At 34.2% G+C, this 19,853-nt stretch overlaps 1 protein-coding gene across 1 annotated transcript in view; it reads right to left on the minus strand.

Annotated features, from left to right (window-relative positions):
* The window catches only part of GLCCI1 (glucocorticoid induced 1), a 107,875-nt gene that overhangs the window by 42,974 nt on the left and 45,048 nt on the right, over positions 1–19,853 (minus strand). Inside the window, exon 3 of the mRNA XM_032402062.1 lies at positions 8,635–8,721. Within this exon, the coding sequence (XP_032257953.1) occupies positions 8,635–8,721 (87 nt within the window). The remainder of the gene's footprint in view (positions 1–8,634; positions 8,722–19,853) is intronic.

Raw genomic sequence — 19,853 nt, forward strand, 5'->3', positions numbered from 1 at the left:
TAGTTGCCTCTTTGGCCCACAGGAAAACACCAACAGTGTCAGGTGGAGTTATTTCAGGTCTAGTTTTACGGCCTAGAAACATGGTCCCAGTTCTCTGCTTTATGCAGACAGCCCAGTTCCAATCTCCTACCATTTGTAAGACACATTTGGCATTCTTAAAATGTCTAGCAACCTACACTCTCTTACATTTGGCTTAAAAACCCACTTTTTAAGCCCTGGCCCACATGACCCAGGTTTCTGTGAGCCAGACAGTATCAATACCCACCCATTACTAAGGGCTTCTTGTCTACTCATGGTCTGCAGGGATTTTCTTTGTCTTAAATATAACTAGAATGTAGTTACTTATTTCTTTGAAAAATTTTCACATCACATTCTCATAAACTTGGAGCAAAGTGGAGACAGATTATACAGGTGCTTTCACTGACATTTTAATCTGAAATCTGGATTCAAATTATGTGAGGGGGAGAATATGTATGTGATTCAGGAAAAAAGGATGTGTGCTACTTTTGACTTTGATCCTATTTCAAGGAAGCAGGTCAAAAGTTATTTTTTAAATAGCACAATTTTAGTAGTATTCAATTTTTAAAAATACGACTTTCAAAAATACTTTCGGCTTTTCATAATTTTCTCAAATTCCAATTCTGTCATCTATTACAACTATTCTTCTTTTCACTTTTTGTCTTTACCAATGTATTCTTATCATTTGCTAGCCTCAGTTATATATCATATAGCACTTGGTATCTTCATGGTTCACCAAGGAAAACCCACCAGTCTTTTATATCTATTCCTTTTATATTTTTCATCTTTACTGAGATATAAGTTACATTCCCTTAACTTCATTCATTGTAAGGGTAAAAAGTTAGTAAGTTTTAATCACTAGAGGTGTAGAGCTGTACAACAATAATCACAATGCAGTTTTATAACTTTTTCATCACCCCCCCAAATTTGCCTTGAGTCTGTTTTTTTGCAGGACTCCTCCAGCCCCACTCCCAGCCACATGCAACCACAAATGGGCTTTCTCCCCTTTCTCTAACTTTGCCTTTTCTGGCATTTCAAAATTAAATGGAACCATATAATATGTAGTCTTAGTCATCTCACTTCTTTCACTTAGCAGGGATTGGCAAGCCATAATCTGAAGGCCAAATCCAGGCTGCCATGTGTTTTTGTAAATAAAATTTATTGGAACATAACCAAGCCCATTCCATATTGTTTATGGCTGCTTTCACACTACAACAGCAGAGTTGAACAGTTGCAGCAGAGATTATAGGGCCCACAAACCCTAAAATATTTACTATCTGGCCTTTTACAGAAAAAATTTGCTGACTCTTGACTTAGTAAAACACTTTTGAGGTTCATTCACATTGTAGCATTGTTGATATTCAGTGTATTGTTCCTTTTTCATTGCTTACTAGTATGTCATTGCATGAATACACCACATTTTGTCTCTCCATTTACCAGTCCATCAATATGTGGACTCAGCTATAAACATTTTGTGCACACGCCTCAATCTAGACAGGTGTTCTCAGTTTTCTTATACAGATTCCTAGGAACTGAATTGCTGGGTTATATGCTAAGTTTCTGATTAACTTTAAAAGAAACTGATAAACTGTTTTCCAAAGTGGCTGTACCATTTTATGTTTCCAAGAACATCTGAGGGCTCCAGATTCTCTTTATCCTTGCCAACACTTGGCACCGTCGATCTTTTAAATTATAGTCACTGTATTGGATGTGTAGGTGTATTTTTTTTATGGTTTAAATTTGCATTTGCCTAATGACTAATAATGTTGAACATTTTTTCATGTGGTCATCTGCCATCCATGCATACATCTTTGGTGAAATATTTCTATTCAATTGTCTTACCCATTTTTAAGTTGGGTTGTCTTCCTATTATTGATCTGTAAGAGTTCTTTATATATTCTGGATATAAGCCCTTTGTCAGATATAGGATTTGCTAATATTTCCTCCACTCTGAAACTTGTCTTTTCATTCCTTAGTGGTGTCTTTTGAAGTATAAATGTTCAATTTAATGAATTTATTATTATTTCTTTTATGGCTTTATTCTTGGTGTTGTATCTAAAAATGCCTTGCTGATTAATACAAGGTCTTCCACAAGTCTTATAATTTTAAAGCCTATATTTAGGGCTATGATTAATTTTGAGTTAGTTTTTCTCTATGGTGACAGTCAAGGACTTGGTTTTTTTGTTTTTTTTTTTTGCCTTATATATGGAATATAATTATCCCAGCACTAATTGTTGGAAACATTGTCCTTTACAATTGAATTGTGTTAGTACTTTTGTGAAAAATCAACTGACCATAAATATAAAGGTTTATTTCTGAATTCACAATTTTGATCAACTTATTTATGTCTTTCTTTTGCTAACTTCATTAATGTAAATCTATAAGAAATAGAAGAAATACTGAAATTGTGTAATTTAAATATTCCAAATTTCTTGTTTTCAAAAATATTTTGGGGGCACCTGGATGGCTCAGTCAGTCAGTTGAGCATCTGGCTCTTGATCTTGGCTCCAGTTGTGATCTCAGGTTCACGAGATCAAGCCCTGCATCTACAATCGACAGGGAGTCTGCTTCTTTCCCTCTGTCCCTCCCCATGCCCTCTCTAAAATAAATAAGTCAATCTTTAAAAACAAATTTTTTTGGCTACTCTAAGTCCTTTGCATTTCCACATAAATTTTAGGATTAGCCTGTCAATTTCTACCAAAAACAAACAAACAAAAACAACCATGGAATTTTAATAGGGATTACAATGAATCAATTTGGGGAGAATTACCATCTTAATACTGAGTCTTTCAATCCATGAACAAAGTAAGTCTTTCATTTATTTAAATCTTTAATTTTGTCCAGCAATGTTTTGTTGTTTTTAGTGTACAAATCTTACATTGCTTTTGTTAAATTTATTCCTAAATATTTTCATCTTTTTAATAAATTGTTTTCTTATTTTTTGGACTATTCCTATCTAGTATCTAGAAATATAACCAATTTCTGTATGCTGATCTATCCTGTAACCTTGCTGAACATGTTTACTAGTCTAGTACTGTGTATCTCCATTATTTCTTAGCAGTTTCTAAATATAGTTTCTACAGGTTTTCTGTAAATAAAGGTAGTTTTACCATTTCCTTGACAGTATGGATGTCTTTATTTTTCTTGCCTGACTGCACTGACTAGAACCTTCTATGCAATACCAAATAGAAGTAGTGACAAGGCGACAGTGGATGACATTGCCTTGTTCTTGATCTTAGGAAGAAAACATTCTGGCTTTCACCACTGAAATGAATGAATATGAATATGATGGGGTGCCTGGCTGGCTCAGTTAGTACAGCATGCAACTCTTGATCTCAGGGTTATGAGTTCAAGCCCCATATTGGGTGTGGAGCCTACTTTAAAGAAAAAATTAATAGGATGTGAGGTGTAGGGTTTTTTTTTTTTTTCTCCCAATAAATGCCCTTTATCACACAGAGAAAGTTCTTTTTTTCCTGGTTTGTTTACAGATTTTTATCATGAATGGGTGTTGAGAGTTTGGCAAATGCTTTCTCTGACTCTACTGAGAGGATTATATGGTTTTGTTCTTTATTTTATTAGTGTTTTACATTAATTGAATTTTAGATCTTAAACCATCTTTGCATTTCTGGAACAAATCCAACTTGCTCATGGTATATAATCCTTTTCATATGTGGCTAGATTTGGTTTGCTAATATTTTGTTAAGGATTTTTGCTTCTTTGTTCAAGAGAGATATTGATCTGCCATTTTATTTTCTTGAGATGTCTTGGCCTGGCTTTGAAGTCAGTTAAATTGGCCTGACAAAGTAAATTGGGCAGTTTTTCCTTCTCTCCTATTTTCTGAAAGAGTTTGTGAAGAATTAACATTACTTCTTTGAATATTTGATAGAATTCACCAAATTTGATCCTGGGATTTTCATTGTGGGAAGATTTTTAATTCCTTATTCCCTTTCTTTACTTATTAGAAGTCTATTTCTATTTTCTATTTGTTCTTAGTTTTTACAATTTGTCTCTAATAACTTGTGTCTTTCTAAGAATTCATCCATTTTACCTTAGTTTCTACAGTGATGACATAAAATTGATCATAATATTCCTTTTTTTTAAGATTTTATTTATTTGACAGAGAGACAGAGCAAGAGAGGTAACACAAGGAGGGGGAGTGGGAGAGGGAGAAGCAGGCTTCCCACGGACAGGGGGCCCGATGCAGGGCTCAGTCTCAGGACCCCGGGATCACGACCTGAGCCAAAGGCAGATGCTTAATGACTGAGCTACCCAGGTGCCCTGATCATAATATTCCTTTATAATACTTTCAAATTCTGTGAGGTTGGTAGTAATTTCACCCTTTCACTGCTGATTTTGGTAATCTGTGTCTTCTTTTTTTGGTCAGTCTAGGTAAAGTTTTGTCAACTTTGTTGATCTTTTCAAAGAACCAACTTCTAGTTTCACTGATTTTTCTCTAACATTTTTCTGTTCGTTTGGTTTCTGCTAATTCTTTATTAATTCCTTCCCCTGCTTGCTTTTGGTCTGGTTTGCTCTTCTTTTTCCAGTTTCTTAAGCCAGAAGCTTAGGACTGATTTAAGAGTTTTCTATTTTCTTATATATGAATTTAAAGGTACAAATTTTCCATGAAGCACTGCCTTATCTGCACACACAAATTCTAAGTTTTTTGTTTTCATTCATTAAATATTTAAAAATTTCCCTTGTGTTTTTAATTGACAACTTTTTGGGGCTTTCTAAGATTTCTGTTACATGATTTCATCTTTTGCACTCTACTGAGATTTCTTTCATGGCCAAGCATATGGTCTATCTAACCTAGAGAATGTTTCCCATATGTTTGAAAAGAATGCAGTTGCTGGGTGGAATTTTCTATATATGTCAGTTAGGTCAAGTTGATTGATAATGTTGTTGAAATCTTCTATCTTCTTGCTTATTTTGTGTCTAGTTAGTTGTTCTATCAAGTATTGAGAATGGGGATTGAAATCTCCAATTATTATTGTAGAAACTTTATTTCTCCTTTCACAGTTTCACTTCATGCATTTGGGGACCATTGTTAGATGTATACACAATTTGTGATTATTATATCTTCCTGATGTATTGACCTTTTTATCATTATGAAATGTCTTTGTCTTCAGTAATACTTCTTGTCTTAAAGTCTATTGTGTCAGTTAAGCTTTCGTATCATTACGTGTGCTTCTTACAGACAATATATAGCTGAGTGTTGTGTTTTTATCCAGTTTTGACAATCTCTGCCTTTTGAGGAGAATGTTCAGTCCATTCATATTTAATGTAATTATTATGGTTGGATTTACTTTTGCCATTTTGTTAATTATTTTCTATTTGTGTCACACCTTTTTTATTCCTCTGTTCCTCCTTTATTGCTTTCTTTTGTGATAAATACTTTTAGTGTACCATTTTAATCCTCTATATTTTTTACTTTCTATTTTTTCAGGGTTAGTTTCTTAGCAACTGTTCTAGGGATTATAATTTGCATCTTAATTTATCACAACACTTCAATATAATAATTCCAGTAAAACAGAAACTATACTCTAGTACTTGTCCATTTCTTTGTCCATCTTTTGTACTTTGCCATATATACATTTCATGTATACATGTCATAACCCAACATAACAGTATTATAATTCTTGCTTTATATGATTATATGTATTTTAAATGTGGAAAGTGAGAAAAATATATCTACAGACTCTTTTATATTTACCTAAACATTTATCCTACTCAACACTCTTTAAGTTCTTCCTACAGATTTGAATTAACATCTGGAGTCATTTCCTCTCAGCCTGAAGAATTTCCTTTGGTATTTATTATAAGACCATCTAGCAGTAGAAACTTCTATCAATCTTTGTTTATCTGAAAATAATTCACCTTTAATTTGAAGACTAGTTTTTCTGGATACTGAATACTTGGTTGACTTTTTTTTTCTTTCAATATTTTGAATATGTCAAGCTTTATGGTCTCTACTGTTTCTGATGGGAAGTCAGCCATTAAAGGTATTATTAGTTCAGTTCCCTATGTGTTAATAAGACATTTTTTTTCTTCCAGCTTTCAAGATTTTCTCTTTTCCTCTGGCCTTCAACAGTTTAACTATGATGTGTCTATCTGGGTTCTCTTTGTGTTTTCCAACTTGGGGTTTGCGGAGTTTGAATCTATAGATTGTTTTACATTAAATCTGGAAAGTTTTTTACCATTGTTTCTTCATATATTTTTTAACTCCTCTTCTCTCTCTCCTCTCCTAGACCTCTCATTATGTGTATGTGTATCTAATGTGTATTTAATGTTTTCTCGCAGGCCTCTGAGGTTCTCTGGACTTTTCTGCCATCTTTTTCTCTCTATTCTTCAAGGTGTATAAACTCTATTGACCTATATTCAAATTCACTCATTCTTTTTTTGCCATGTCAAATCTGCTATTGAGCCCACTGAGTGAACTTTTAGTTACTATACTTTTTAACTCTATACTTTTTAACTCTAGAGTTTTTGTTTCTCTTTTATAATAATTATCTCTTTGTGGAAATTCCTTATTCATTGAGTCACTGTCACCCTACTTCCCTTTAATGCTTTAGACACGGTTTTCTCCGGTTTTTTTGAACATACTTATAATTGCTGCTTTAATGTTTTTGGCTGCTAAATTCAACATATGGAGACACTTAGATATAATTTCTAGTGATTTTCTTAAGTATGGGTCATATTTTCTTATTTCTTTGCATATCTCTAAATTTTATGTTGGATATTAGACATTTTAAATAATACATTATAGCAACTCTAGATTCTGATTTTCCTTGAGGGTGGTTGTTGTCTTATCTGTTTGTGTTTTATAGTATCTTGATGAACTAAAAGTCTGTTTCCCCTGCACTGTGTGGCCACTGATGTCTCTACTCCATACCCCCGACCCCATTTTTAAGGCTGGCTTTTTAAGATCTTTTCAAGCTGGTCTCCAGCGTTCACCTTAGTGTCTGACTAAAGACCGATCAGAGATTTTATTCAATTATCTCAATCCAGTAAGGCTTCCACTCCCAGGATGGGATTTATGTGTAGAATGAGGAGTGCATTCAAAGTCTGAGCCTTTCACAAGAAGGCCCCAGATTTTATTACCACTAGGCTTGCTTGAATCTCCTCTCCACATATTTCCTAGGTTCCACTGACCAGTGATGCATGGGTGGCTTATGCCCACTTCATTTTCTGTTGTGCATATCTACAGCCTCCAGTCAACCTGGGATATGTTGTGAACTTATCAATCCCCCATGACTATCTTATCTCCTAGAGCTCTCTATAAAATCCTGCTACTTCATGAGTCTGTTACTTGCTACAAACTGGACTATACCTCTCACTCAGTTAGCTCAGACATTCCTTTTTTAATAGTGCATATCACGTGTTGCTGTAGTCCAAAATTTAACTACGCCAAATCTTGGCTATAACTTTGAGATTGTATTTACCTCTGAGATAAAACCGCAAGTTCAATTTTTGTTATTCATACTCCATGCACAGATGTGCAACTATTTTAGACTAGACATATGAGACTCACCCTCCTTTCTTTTTTGTTGCTTCTGGGAAGAACTCATTTTGTGCATATGTGCTTGTGTACAGTGTATATAGAAAAGTTGAGGATTTCTCTACATCAATAAAATAAAGAAGCTACTAAAAATGTAGTAAAGTCACAGGCAAAATCATGCTAACAGACTATCTATTCAGTCTAGACTCCACAGTGTATGAGAAATACTGATAACCTACAGTATATGAAAGTAACGCTAAGATGACATATGAAAAATATTTGAGAGAAATGTCAATCTTTAGCCTGAAAAAAAATGACATGTTGCTACCCTTTCAAATATTTAACGTAGACTTACTTAATACTGATACAAAAGGCAGAATCAAACTTAGGGGTATAATTTTGAGTTCAATATACAAAATAAACTAACAACTTAAGCTAAAACAATTGAACTCATTTGGTTCTTTCGCCAAGTGATGAACTTCTCTCACTGAGAATGATCATAATAGACTAGATGACCACATTTTTAAGGAGTGTTTATTTAGGAGATGAACTAGATGACCTTTCAACTCTAAGTTTCTGTAATTTTATAAAAACAATTATATAAGAATTTAGATGGATAAAAATAACACTATCATGGAAAATAATCCAAAGTATACATAAAGATGATCATAATTTAGGTTTTGGTAATAAAGGAAAGAGTCATAAAAACTATTCCTAAAAGACATGGATTCTACTGCACTACTGGGTCTCAAAGGGCAACAACATGTTGGATATTACAAAAAAGCTATGAGAAGCAGAAAAAACTTTTCAAAAACAAGAGAGCTGAAGTGGAAACAGAAGATGGCTAAAAGGAACAAGATATAGAGACTGTTACATAAAACCAGACTTCACTCTGGAAAGGCTTAAGCTGAATGGGTGCATAACAAACATTTATAAATGATAAGAAGGGCACAAATAAAGTAAACTCAGACTTGTTCACCCAAACCTGGAAGGCAATGCCTAAACTCTGAAAGAGGTAAGGTTAGCACAAATAAAGAAAATATCATTATATTCATGAAAGAGTAAGATAATTTGCTAGGATTAAAACAGGTTATAGGCTGAAAACAGAAATAACTTACCTCTTTTAGTTGATCAGCACTCCCCCATGATGCAGAACGCTGATGTGACCTCTTTTCTGCTCCCTCTTCTGCCCAACAGCTGGGTGTCTTTAATTAAAAAAAATAATAAAAATAATAAAATAAGGAACTTTGTCTCTACTTCTTAATCTCACAGCAACTAAAACATATTTCAAAATCTTAGCACATACCAGTTAAGAGGTTATACTAAATACTAAAATCCCTTAAATGCTAAGATTTTCATGACCCATGAAATGTTTAAAACATTCTGTCATATTATGAATTAGATATGATCAATCTACAACATCTCTGAGTAATGTTACTCAAACATTTGTTTTTTGACATTAACATTAATAACAAAGTTATCAAATAAAAGAGAATTGTGAAGATACACATATTGGTGCTTTTAAAGAGACTGCCAAACTAAATATAAAATGGCATTTCTACTAAGTAAAATAGATGGAAATGAGATTAACAGAACTAGCTCAGAAGCAGTGGGATTACAGATGACCTACATGTCAAATATCTAGCTAGATAAAGGGTTGATTGTACTATTCTTCCTATACTCAGGAAAGAGTGTTAGCAATAGTATTCTTTTTTGAAAAACATCCAGCATCTTTATTTATTTATTTAAAAAAAATTTTTTTTTTTAATTTGACAGAGAGAGACACAGCGGGAGAGGGAACACAAGCAGGGGGAGTGAGAGAGGGAGAAGCAGGCTCTCCGCCGAGCAGGGAGCCCGATGCGGGGCTCGATCCCAGGACCCTGGGATCATGACCTGAACCGAAGGCAGACGCTTAACAACTGAGCCACCCAGCACCCCAACATCCAGCATCTTTAAATGAAAACATAAAATTATAATAATGAAAAAGAAAAACATTAAGCTATATAAACTTACTATAATCTGAAGCAATACATCTTTTTTAAAGAAGAACTTGAGCTACATGTCAGAAAAGAGAATTGTTTTTACCTAAAACCTCATTTTCAATAATTTAACCAGTAACAGACACTATATATACCCAAATGTAACACAAAACACTAAATCAAATAGCAAGACTATTTAGGAGTTGCTTAAAATATCATTCTTAAGATATGAGAAAACAGTGTAATGCAAATTAGGGAAAGTAAAAATCACTAAAGACAGACAAAGGATAATGATTAGCACAATAAATATATATGGCTTTAAAAATGACTCATTGCATACTGAAAAAAAATCAATCCTTATGTTGAGGTTGACGTTATATGGCTTCTTATGAAGAAGCCATCAGTTCTACTTTATAGAATTCAAATGCTTGCGAACAACTTTTTGAATAATTACCACCTCTTAAAAATAATAATATCCCAAAATAAAACCAACAGTTAAATGATAGTTGAATAAAAACACAAATAAACTGGTTAACCAGTTCAAATACCAAAGTGAAGCTATTTAGTGATAACAGAGCAAAACAGTTTATTCAGTTGACAAGTTCAAGGATAAGAGGTATCACTATATCAAATAAGCTGTTTGCAAAGAACTAAGTTATTAAAATTTCCTAAGTTCAGGCCTAGATAAGTCAAACTTCACTGAAAAAATTTAGCACCCCCTCTACCAAGTAGTCGTATCTTTAATAATCAACTATTCTAAAGTTATTCAGTTATGACAGTTTATCTTCATCAAAGTTTTGAGAATTTATATGCCTTATTACTTTTACTTTTCTACCAAGTGTAAGCATTACTCTTGTCAAAATCAAATGATCAAGGATCACAAGGTTTAAAACTCAAAAGTACATTTACAGGAAATGAGTGAAATTTCGGGTATGTTCCATAATTATTTAACAATTACATTTATAACAGGAATTATTTTCACTTTGTACAACTCTAACTTTTTCAAAAGACATTTACATAAACTATTATCTCCAACTTAGAGATAAATCAATAGCCACAAAACTTTTACAATTGTCTTAATACTACTAAATATGCCAATGGCACATGAAACTACATCTGAGGTCTCTTATCTCACAGATCTTTTTTCTTCATTATTATCATTATTTTCTTAAAACTGAATGTGAAAACCTATTTGATTATTTCAGAGTGCAGTGTTATTTATACACAAGAAATAAAAACTAACTATAAAATAACATTTATGTTCCTGACATCTAGCTAGTAAAATAGGTAGTTTTTTAAGAGTGCAAAACCATTAGAAGACTTCTCAGTCATGTGGCTGCAGAATTACATGCATATAAATTGTTTAAATATAATATCATACTGTCAACTTTTCAAAAAAAAATACCCCCCAAAAAGTAATTTCATTTTAATCACACCAGTTTAAAATAAATAGTATGAAAAATGCTCTAGTCTGCAAATATATTCTATAGACTACGTTGTCCAATATAACAGCTACTAGCCACATGCAACAGTTTAAATTTAAATTAATGAAAATGAAATAGAACTAAAAACTCAGCTCCTCAGTAGCACTAGCACATTTCAAATGCTCAATAACCACATGTGGCTAGTGGCTGCTGGCTGCTATACAAGACGGCACAGATGTGGAACATTTCCATAGCTGCAGAAAGTTCTATTGAGAGCAGTGTTTTATACATTTAAGCACAGATTTTGAACAAGTTATTTTAGTCAAAGCAAAACCAAAAGACGGCTCCTTGGTTTATTAAATCTATGTAAAGTTCATGCTTGTGAAGTCACAGAAGATGAACATTAGTTCATTGTATCTAATTTATTAAATCTGAGGATCCGAGAAATGCTTTACTATTTAAATACATAAACAACACAAAGCAGCAGCAGTTCTTTCCTATCAGTAAGCAATTCCTTCCGACTGGACTGTCCACTGATCTAGAGTAGAATTTTATGAACTGTGCTACTTATAACATGCTCCTGGATGTTGGTAAGATATAGATAAGAGTTCGATGGTCAAATTAATTTGGGAAATACTGTGTTTCATACCTTCCCATACTCCATGTACAATGCAATTAGCATTTCAAAAATTCAAATACACACACTTTTAAAAACCTGCTTTACTTTCTCTTATTTATATAACCCCAGAACACTTATTTTACAAGCAGACTTTCAACATCTTCCACAGAGAGCTTAGAAAGAAATCTAATCCTCAATAATTGATGTTGTATATAATTGCTTGCTTTTCATTCACCACACTTAGGGGATTCTTCCTTTCTAGTTGCCTCCACCTGCACTACCAAGGAAGAGAAAGTAAACCTTTTGTACACTTGAATAATGCAGAACCAAAGCCATTTCTAAGACTGTTGACCAAAAGGTAGTTGGCTAAAAAAAATTCCCTCTATGTGATAAGGATACCTATAGGTGAAAAAGTCCATTTTCTATTTTCATCTCTCAGAATTGTCCAAAGTCCAGCCCATGAAGCTTTCTCTCCAACCCTCAGGTCCATCCACTACCTCTTGGTTTCCGGTGTGAGGACCTCTTCTTCTATGAGTGAAATACACAGAAAACAAGTTCTATTGGCACGGGACCATACACTCATTAAAAGATAATTTTTTTATGAGAAGTTTTAGGTCCACAGCAAAACTGAGAGAAAGTTACAGAGATTTCCCACATACCCCATTTCCCCCCTTCATGCACAGCCACCTCTCATCAAAGTGGTACATTTGTTGCAAACTGATGAACCTATACTGACCCAACACTATCACCTGGAGTTCAGTTTACACTAGGGTTCACTCTTGGTGGTGCACATTCTATGGATGTGGACAGATGTATATATGACATGTATCCCACTAGTATAGTATCATACTGGGTATTTTCACTGCCCTAAAAATCCTCTGTATTCTACCTACTCATTCCTCCCCACATCCCCTGATGCCTAGCAACCACTGATCTTTTAGCTTTCTCCTTTTTGGCCTTTTCCAGATGTCATGTAGTTGGAATCATAAGGTAGGGTCATTTTCAGAGTGGCTTCTTTCACTCAGTAACATATATTTAAGGTTCCTCCATGTCTTTTCACAGCTTGATAGTGCATTTCTTTTTAGTGCTCAGTAATATACTGTTGTCTAGATGACCAACTTTACCTATCCGTTCACCTCTTGAAGGATAGCTTGGCTGCTTCCAAGTTTTGGCAATTATGAATAAAGCTGCTATCAACATCTGTGGACAAAAGTTTTCAACTCCTTTGGGTAAATACCAAGGAACATGAATGCTGAATGGTATGAAAAGGCTATGTTCAGTTTTCTAAGAAACCACCAAACTGTTTTCCAAAGTGGCTGTAGGCTATTGCACTCTCACCAGCAATGAATGGGAGTTTCTACTTCTCTGCATTGTCATTGTCCTGAATTTTGGCCATTCTAATAGGTGTGTTTTCATTTGTATTTCTCTGATGACAAATGATGCAGAGCATCTTTTCATATGCTTGTTTGCCATCTTTCTTTGTGAGGTATGTTAGGGTCTCTGGCCCATTTTTTAATCACATTGTTTGTTTTCTTACTGTTAAGTTTATTTAAGAGTTCTTTGTATATTTTGGATAACAGTCCTTTAACAGATGTGAATACTGGGTAATTCTGTTATATCTTTATTCACAAACTAGCAAGAGCAAATGTGCTTTCCTGCTTTATCAACTTCAAAACAGATTAAATGAACTCCTAGCAAGAAAGTACACTTTTTCAATATGCAAGAGCCCAAAGCCACTTCCAAAACCCCCCACAAAACCAAAAAAACTAATCACTTCATAAAATTCTTGTAATCTTATTTAAAACTTAAGTAAAACTTTTTTTTTTTGGGTGCCTGGGTGGCTCAGTTGGTTAAGCGACTGCCTTCGGCTCAGGTCATGATCCTGGAGTCCCTGGATCGAGTCCCGCATCGGGCTCCCTGCTCGGCAGGGAGTCTGCTTCTCCCTCTGACCCTAACCCCTCTCCTGTGCGCTCTCTCATTCTCTCTCTCTCAAATAAATAAATAAAATCTTTAAAAAAAAAAATTTTTTTTTTTTTAAGTAAACTCTATGCCCAACGTGGGGCTTGAACTCACGATCCCGAGATCAAGAGTTACATTCTCCACCAACTGAGTCAGCCAGGCACCCCTTATGTAAAACTGAAAAATCTATTTTTTGTACAATTAATCTTTGGTCTTGGAATTTAATGTAGTTTATAATCTATAATAGAAATATGATTACTGACTGCTAATGATTTTACAGTACTTAAGGAGATGATCCTTAGTATTAAAGTACTGATCAACCTGGCAAGAAATGAAATGGAATTACATGAAAATCAATGATACTTAAATGAATAATTATGATTGTAGACTGATTTTAAGTTATAAAAAGCTTTACAATAGACAATTACAAATCATTATTTATAAATATATCATTTAGAGTTTGCTTTTCCCCCACTAATAAAAAAATGCTTAAACTTTTATAAAACTTTTAACTTAAAAAATTATTTTGAAAAGTCTATCTTGATGAAGCATTAAAAGGAGCACAAAAAAGATTATATGATTCTACTATTATTACCCCTTGTTCTTCTGATAACAGTATACAAATACAAATAGCTTTATAACTAAGCATAAACATAAATTGCTGTTTCACTTGTTAACAAATAATGTAGAAAAGGAAGAGTTCAGCTGCAAAAGCTTAGGAATTAGTGACAGCAGCAGTTACATGCTCAAATTTTTTGTCACACTTCAATTATATAGCAAGTTATGTCCTCATTAGGTTAGACCAGTTTCAAAGTGTGGTCTGCAGATGAGCAGCATCAGCCTCATCTGGGATCATGTTAGAAATGCAAATTCTCAGGGTCAATCCCAGAATTACTAAACCTGGAATTCTCAAGAAAGATATGGTTCAGCAACCCATGTTCTAACAAGCTCTCCAGATGATTGTGATGCAAGCTAAAGTTTGAAAACCACTATTAGACTAAGGAAATAAAAATGAGTAAGAAATAGATTCTGCACTCAAGGTGCCAGACTGACCATATACCCACACATTTTCCTTGTAGGCTAGTATCCATTAACAAGTATAATATCAATTTGCATATAATTACATCTTTGGAAATTAACATAAGCTAAGCTAATGTAAATATCATTTGGAGCCATGTGAAAAGTTATACTGATAGGGAGAAATTTTTCTTTACTGAGGAACATTAAACAGTAGTGCCTAGCAAGGATTAACATGCCTGAGTATTTAAGCTATATGTATAAAATCTGTTACCTAATTAGGCCTCAATATGCTCAAAACACAACTGAATGATAATCTGTGAAGTAATGGTTTGTGATTTTCCAGATTAGTACCAAGGAACTTATTCAGAAGACTTAAGAAGCTGTATTTCTTAAGCTTAAGGTGAGGGGGAGGGAGGGTGTTGGTGAACTGCAATTTCTGAAAACAGGAAATACCATAGAAATCAACTACTGCATATGATAAAATGAAATCATCTGCCTTACTCTGTAAGAAATGCTAATTTGAGAAAAAGCAATCATAAATGTGCCAACAACCTTAACAATATTCATAGTAATTCTATTTCCAAGAATTAACCTGAGATGTACACCCAGAGATGCACTGGAAATAAATGTCTATCAGTAGGGAAATGAAAAATTGTGGCACATTCTTACAACATAAAAACCACTGCACATGGACTACAATCCCACTTTAGGAAACAAATACAAAGAGAAAAAGACTAGAGAGAAATATTTCGACCTATAAATAGTGAGAATTCTAGATAATACTATAGTAAATCCATAATTTATTTTTTCAGCTGAATGAGAAAAAAATCAGGAAAAAAAGACTTAAAACCATGCTTAGGAATATTTAGTGTCATGGGAAAATGCTAGGACTTATTAAAAAGATTACAAAACACTACCTATCATATCATCTGAATTCTATTTTTATTTATTTTCAAGATTTTATTTATTTATTTGACAGAGAGAGACAAAGCGAGAGAAGGAACACAAGCAGGGGGGAGTAGGAGAAGGAGAAGAGCAGACTTCCTGTGGAGCAGGGAGCCCGATGCGGGGCTCGATCCCAGGACCCTGGGATCATGACCTGAGCCGAAGGCAGACACTTAATGACTGAGCCACCCAGGTGCTCCCCCCCCCTCCAAATTCTATATTTTTTAAATGTAAATAATCAAAAAAGGATATATATCACAATGTTAAAAAATGGCTATGTCTGGATATTAGGAATACAGGCAACTTATTCTGTGATTTTCAGTATTTTCAAAATTTTCTACAATGACTACTGTTTTCAAAAGTAGAAACAGGATTTTAAAAAAATAATATAGCTATGCTATAGAATTGGTAAGTATGGCTATATGTTACACTGAGAAAACCCTCCTAACTTTAGACACAAATGTCAAATCTATTTTGGAAGACAGGTTACACATAAGTTACACGTAAGTTAGAATGCTAGTATACATTACATTAAATATTTTTCAGTAGACTGGTTTCTTTTGACTAGGGGATTGGGGTTTTCTCCAAACTCCAAGGATCTAAACATAAATCACCAGCTATCGGCTATGGGAACAGAGTTGGGAGACCTCAGATAAGCAGGAACATTTAATGTTTAGAGTAACTAAAAAGTGAAGGTCATTGAAATGTCAAATACTCAGAAATATTAGTGGAAAGTTATTGATGAAAATACTGACAGGAAGTTATAATTTAGTTTAGATATGCCTTTCATGGTACACTTTAATTATGTAAGGGAAAAAATATCTATAAAAATGTTCTGAAAAAGTCAAACACAGAGCTATCATATGATCCAGCAATTCCCAGAGAAACAAAAACATGTGTCCACACAAAAACTTGTACGCAAATGTTCACAGCAGTACATCAACTCATGAATGTATAAATAAATTTTATTCAACACCCTGGAATATCAGTTAGCAATAAAAAGGGATGAAGTACTGATACATGGTACAGTATGGATGAACCTTAGAAATACTATACTAAGTAAAAGAAACCAGATACGAAAGGCCCCATTGTGTATGAGTCCATTTATATGAACTGTTCAGAATATACAAATCTACAGAGGCAGAAAGTAGATTTGTGGGTGCCTACGGCTGAGAGAAAGAGGATTCAGGGAAAACAGTGAGTGACTGCTAATGAGTACAGTGGTTTCTTTTTGGAGTATGAAAATATTCTAAAACTGATTATGGCAATGGTTACACAACCCTGAATTTAATATATTAAGAAAGAAACTGTACACTTTAAATAGGTGAACTGTATGGTATATAAACTATATCTCAATAAAACTGTTACTAAAAATAGTTAAGTCAAAGAGGCAATTATAAATCAGCCTCATTTTTCAATTAAAAAAAAAAAAAAGCCATGTACTGCTGAACCTGAAAGGCTCAAGCATTATTTGCATTTTCTCAAAAATAACTGATATTTTCTGGCATGCTTTTCTTGCCAAGTTTCAAATCACAAAGAGGTACTAGTCAAGAAATACAATAGAAGAGGCCAGGAGGGATTGCACATTAATAATCTATCCAGTTAGGTTTCTCAAGTCATGTTGAGAACATTTAACAAAAAAACTAAAGATGTAACATAAAATAAAGTGTACACTGAAAATACTATTCTCTGGCTTCTTATAGAAACACAGTTACTAACAGACTCTTGACAAATAACCAGCTTCTGCTTTAACCAAAAGGAAATGGTTATGTGAGGAATTAAAAGTATAAACAATATTTCAATTTATTACTTGGTATTTACACCTAACAATACCCTTTCTGACCAGTTTTATCACTACTATCGGGAAGAGATTTAAAATCAAATGAGATCTAATTTTCAGTTTTTAGAGAGTATTACAATGTATTAATTCTTTGGTGTTATAATCTTTCAAATTACAATTTACCTTGGTTGCTGGGTTTCAAAAAATTGATTCCACGTGTAAAAAAGTAAAAGCAATTTTACTTTTTAAAAATAATATTCCCAAACACTTTAAATAATATATTTAACAATCACATTGGAGTATAACTGCCTCTGAATTATCCAAGAGATAAACTACCTTTGTTGTTCCTTGATAGCTTTTAACATTTTAAAAAAACCTCTCATGCCTGACAGAAAATCAGCAACATAAGTGACTACGAGATGTCTTCCAAAAATATTTCCACACCATTCCAAAGTCATAAAAATTAACAGTGCTCAACTGATGGCACGAATATCATCAGTGTGATACCTAAATGATGATGAAGGAAGCAGTTTCCTTAACAGTCTATCTCCACTTTCCCATACCTGGACCCACCAACCTGAAGTGCCATTTCTTACTTGTAAGACTGCACAGCAGGCAGCAGTAGCTACTTAGGACCGAGTGCATCCTGACCTACCAGGAGCTGTTTATTGAGTTTCAGGCCCCTATCATGCGGCAGAGTTATCTGTATAATTTCTATGCCATTTCCTACCAATTCAGACTTAATGCTCATAACCGCATACCAATTGTTGATATTAGTAATAATGACTTTTTCTGTCACTTAATTCACTATCATTATATTTAAGCCTCCTGACAGTAAAATATTATAGATTCTAATAAAAAGGCAACTAACATTTACCACTATCTACCATGTCCTAGATACTATCCTAGAAGCTTACCATGGATTATTTTATGTAATCCTCACTGCAGCAGGTACCAGTGTTATCCCCTAAAAGCTATGAGAATTCCAACAGCAATGAAAACTGTTTTCACTCGGTTCATACTAATGTTTCCTAGGAATGTGATAGATCCTACCCCAATCATTCATTTATACAAAGTAGTTATTAGTAAGTTGAAAGGCATGTTGCTTTCTCATACTATGCCCTTGGCTGTTGATTTAATTCTTAAGTTCTTAAAACTTAATGTCACTAACAAATGTCTAAGTAAATGCTAATTATTTATTACTATTATAGGATTTTTGACAGAAAATTGATGGGCTAAAAGATATAAAAAGAGAACCAATGTACCAGACAACAAAGGTCAAGATTATAGAGTAAGAGGGTTGTTCCAAATAAATACAACCTATTTCATAATTTTACCTACAGCTAAATTAGGGGTAAAGGTGTTGGGGGAAGAGACTAAGGAAAGCAGGTTAATTTTGCTACCTGTTAAATATTTCTGATAATGGGAGGAAACCCAAGTAGTATATGGATAACAGGAATATGGGAAAGGCTCTTTGCTAAAAACCTTTTACTTCTGAATCAAGTGACTTTACTACCTATTGAAAATTAATAAGTAGAATTTTGAGTTTCTGATAACTTTAGAGATAGTGTTTGGAAATGACGAATATTAAATATTTTAGCCATGGGTTTTAGTTTTTCATCAGTACAGCTGAGGATATTCTTTTGGCAACCAAAAATACTACTCCCTAAGTTAGGAACATGTGGACTTCCATGTGTACTGTTAAACTCTAGGATTATATGATCTTCTGTCTCTGAATTAGCTCAAAGCTGAAAGAGAGAGTAAAGGTGATCTTCAACAGGAAGGAATCTTTATACACTCACTCGACAGCCAGTTAGGGACCAGCTCAGTAAAAATAACAACTTAGGTCCCTGGAACACAATCTATGAGGCCACAACGGTCAAATCTTTAGACTTGTTTCCATTTCCAGAGAAGCCTCCCACTCCCCAAAATAGTTCCATCAACTGCTGCTTCTTAAACAAACTTGTTTAACAAGGACACAAGAAACCCAAACAGCTGTATTAAGCATGACTTTTGGTCAGGAAATGAGTTTTTGATCAGAGTGGTAAAACTGAAAGTTCTCTTTCATATCTATTACTATTTGAGGTATATCATCCACTCCTTTGATTAAATTCCTCCCCAGCCAAGCTCCTTTCACAAAGAGAGGAAAAGGATAGATTATTTTAAATGTAATTTCAACAGCAAAAATTTATACATTTTAGTTCAGAGTTGCTGACTTTATCAAATGCGGCTAAAGCCAATGTGAAGTACTGATTCCAGATCTGATTCTTAAAAATAAATAAAAATAGGGGTGCTTGGGTGGCTCGGTTGGTTAAGCATCTAACTCTTGATTTCACCTCAGGGTTGTGAGATGGAGCCCCCCGTTTGGATTCCGCACCGGGCATGGATCCTGCTTAAGATTTTCTCTCTCCCGGGCGCCTGGGTGGCTCAGTTGGTTAAGCGACTGCCTTCGGCTCAGGTCATGATCCTGGAGTCCCTGGATCGAGTCCCACATCGGGCTCCCTGCTCGGCAGGGAGCCTGCTTCTCCCTCTGACCCTCCCCCCTCTCATGTGCTCTCTCTCTCTCTCATTCTGTCTCAAATAAATAAATAAAATCTTTAAAAAAAAAAAA

This window comes from Phoca vitulina, unplaced genomic scaffold (genome assembly GCF_004348235.1).
Source record: "Phoca vitulina isolate PV1807 unplaced genomic scaffold, GSC_HSeal_1.0 scaffold4, whole genome shotgun sequence".
Lineage (NCBI taxonomy): Eukaryota > Metazoa > Chordata > Mammalia > Carnivora > Phocidae > Phoca > Phoca vitulina.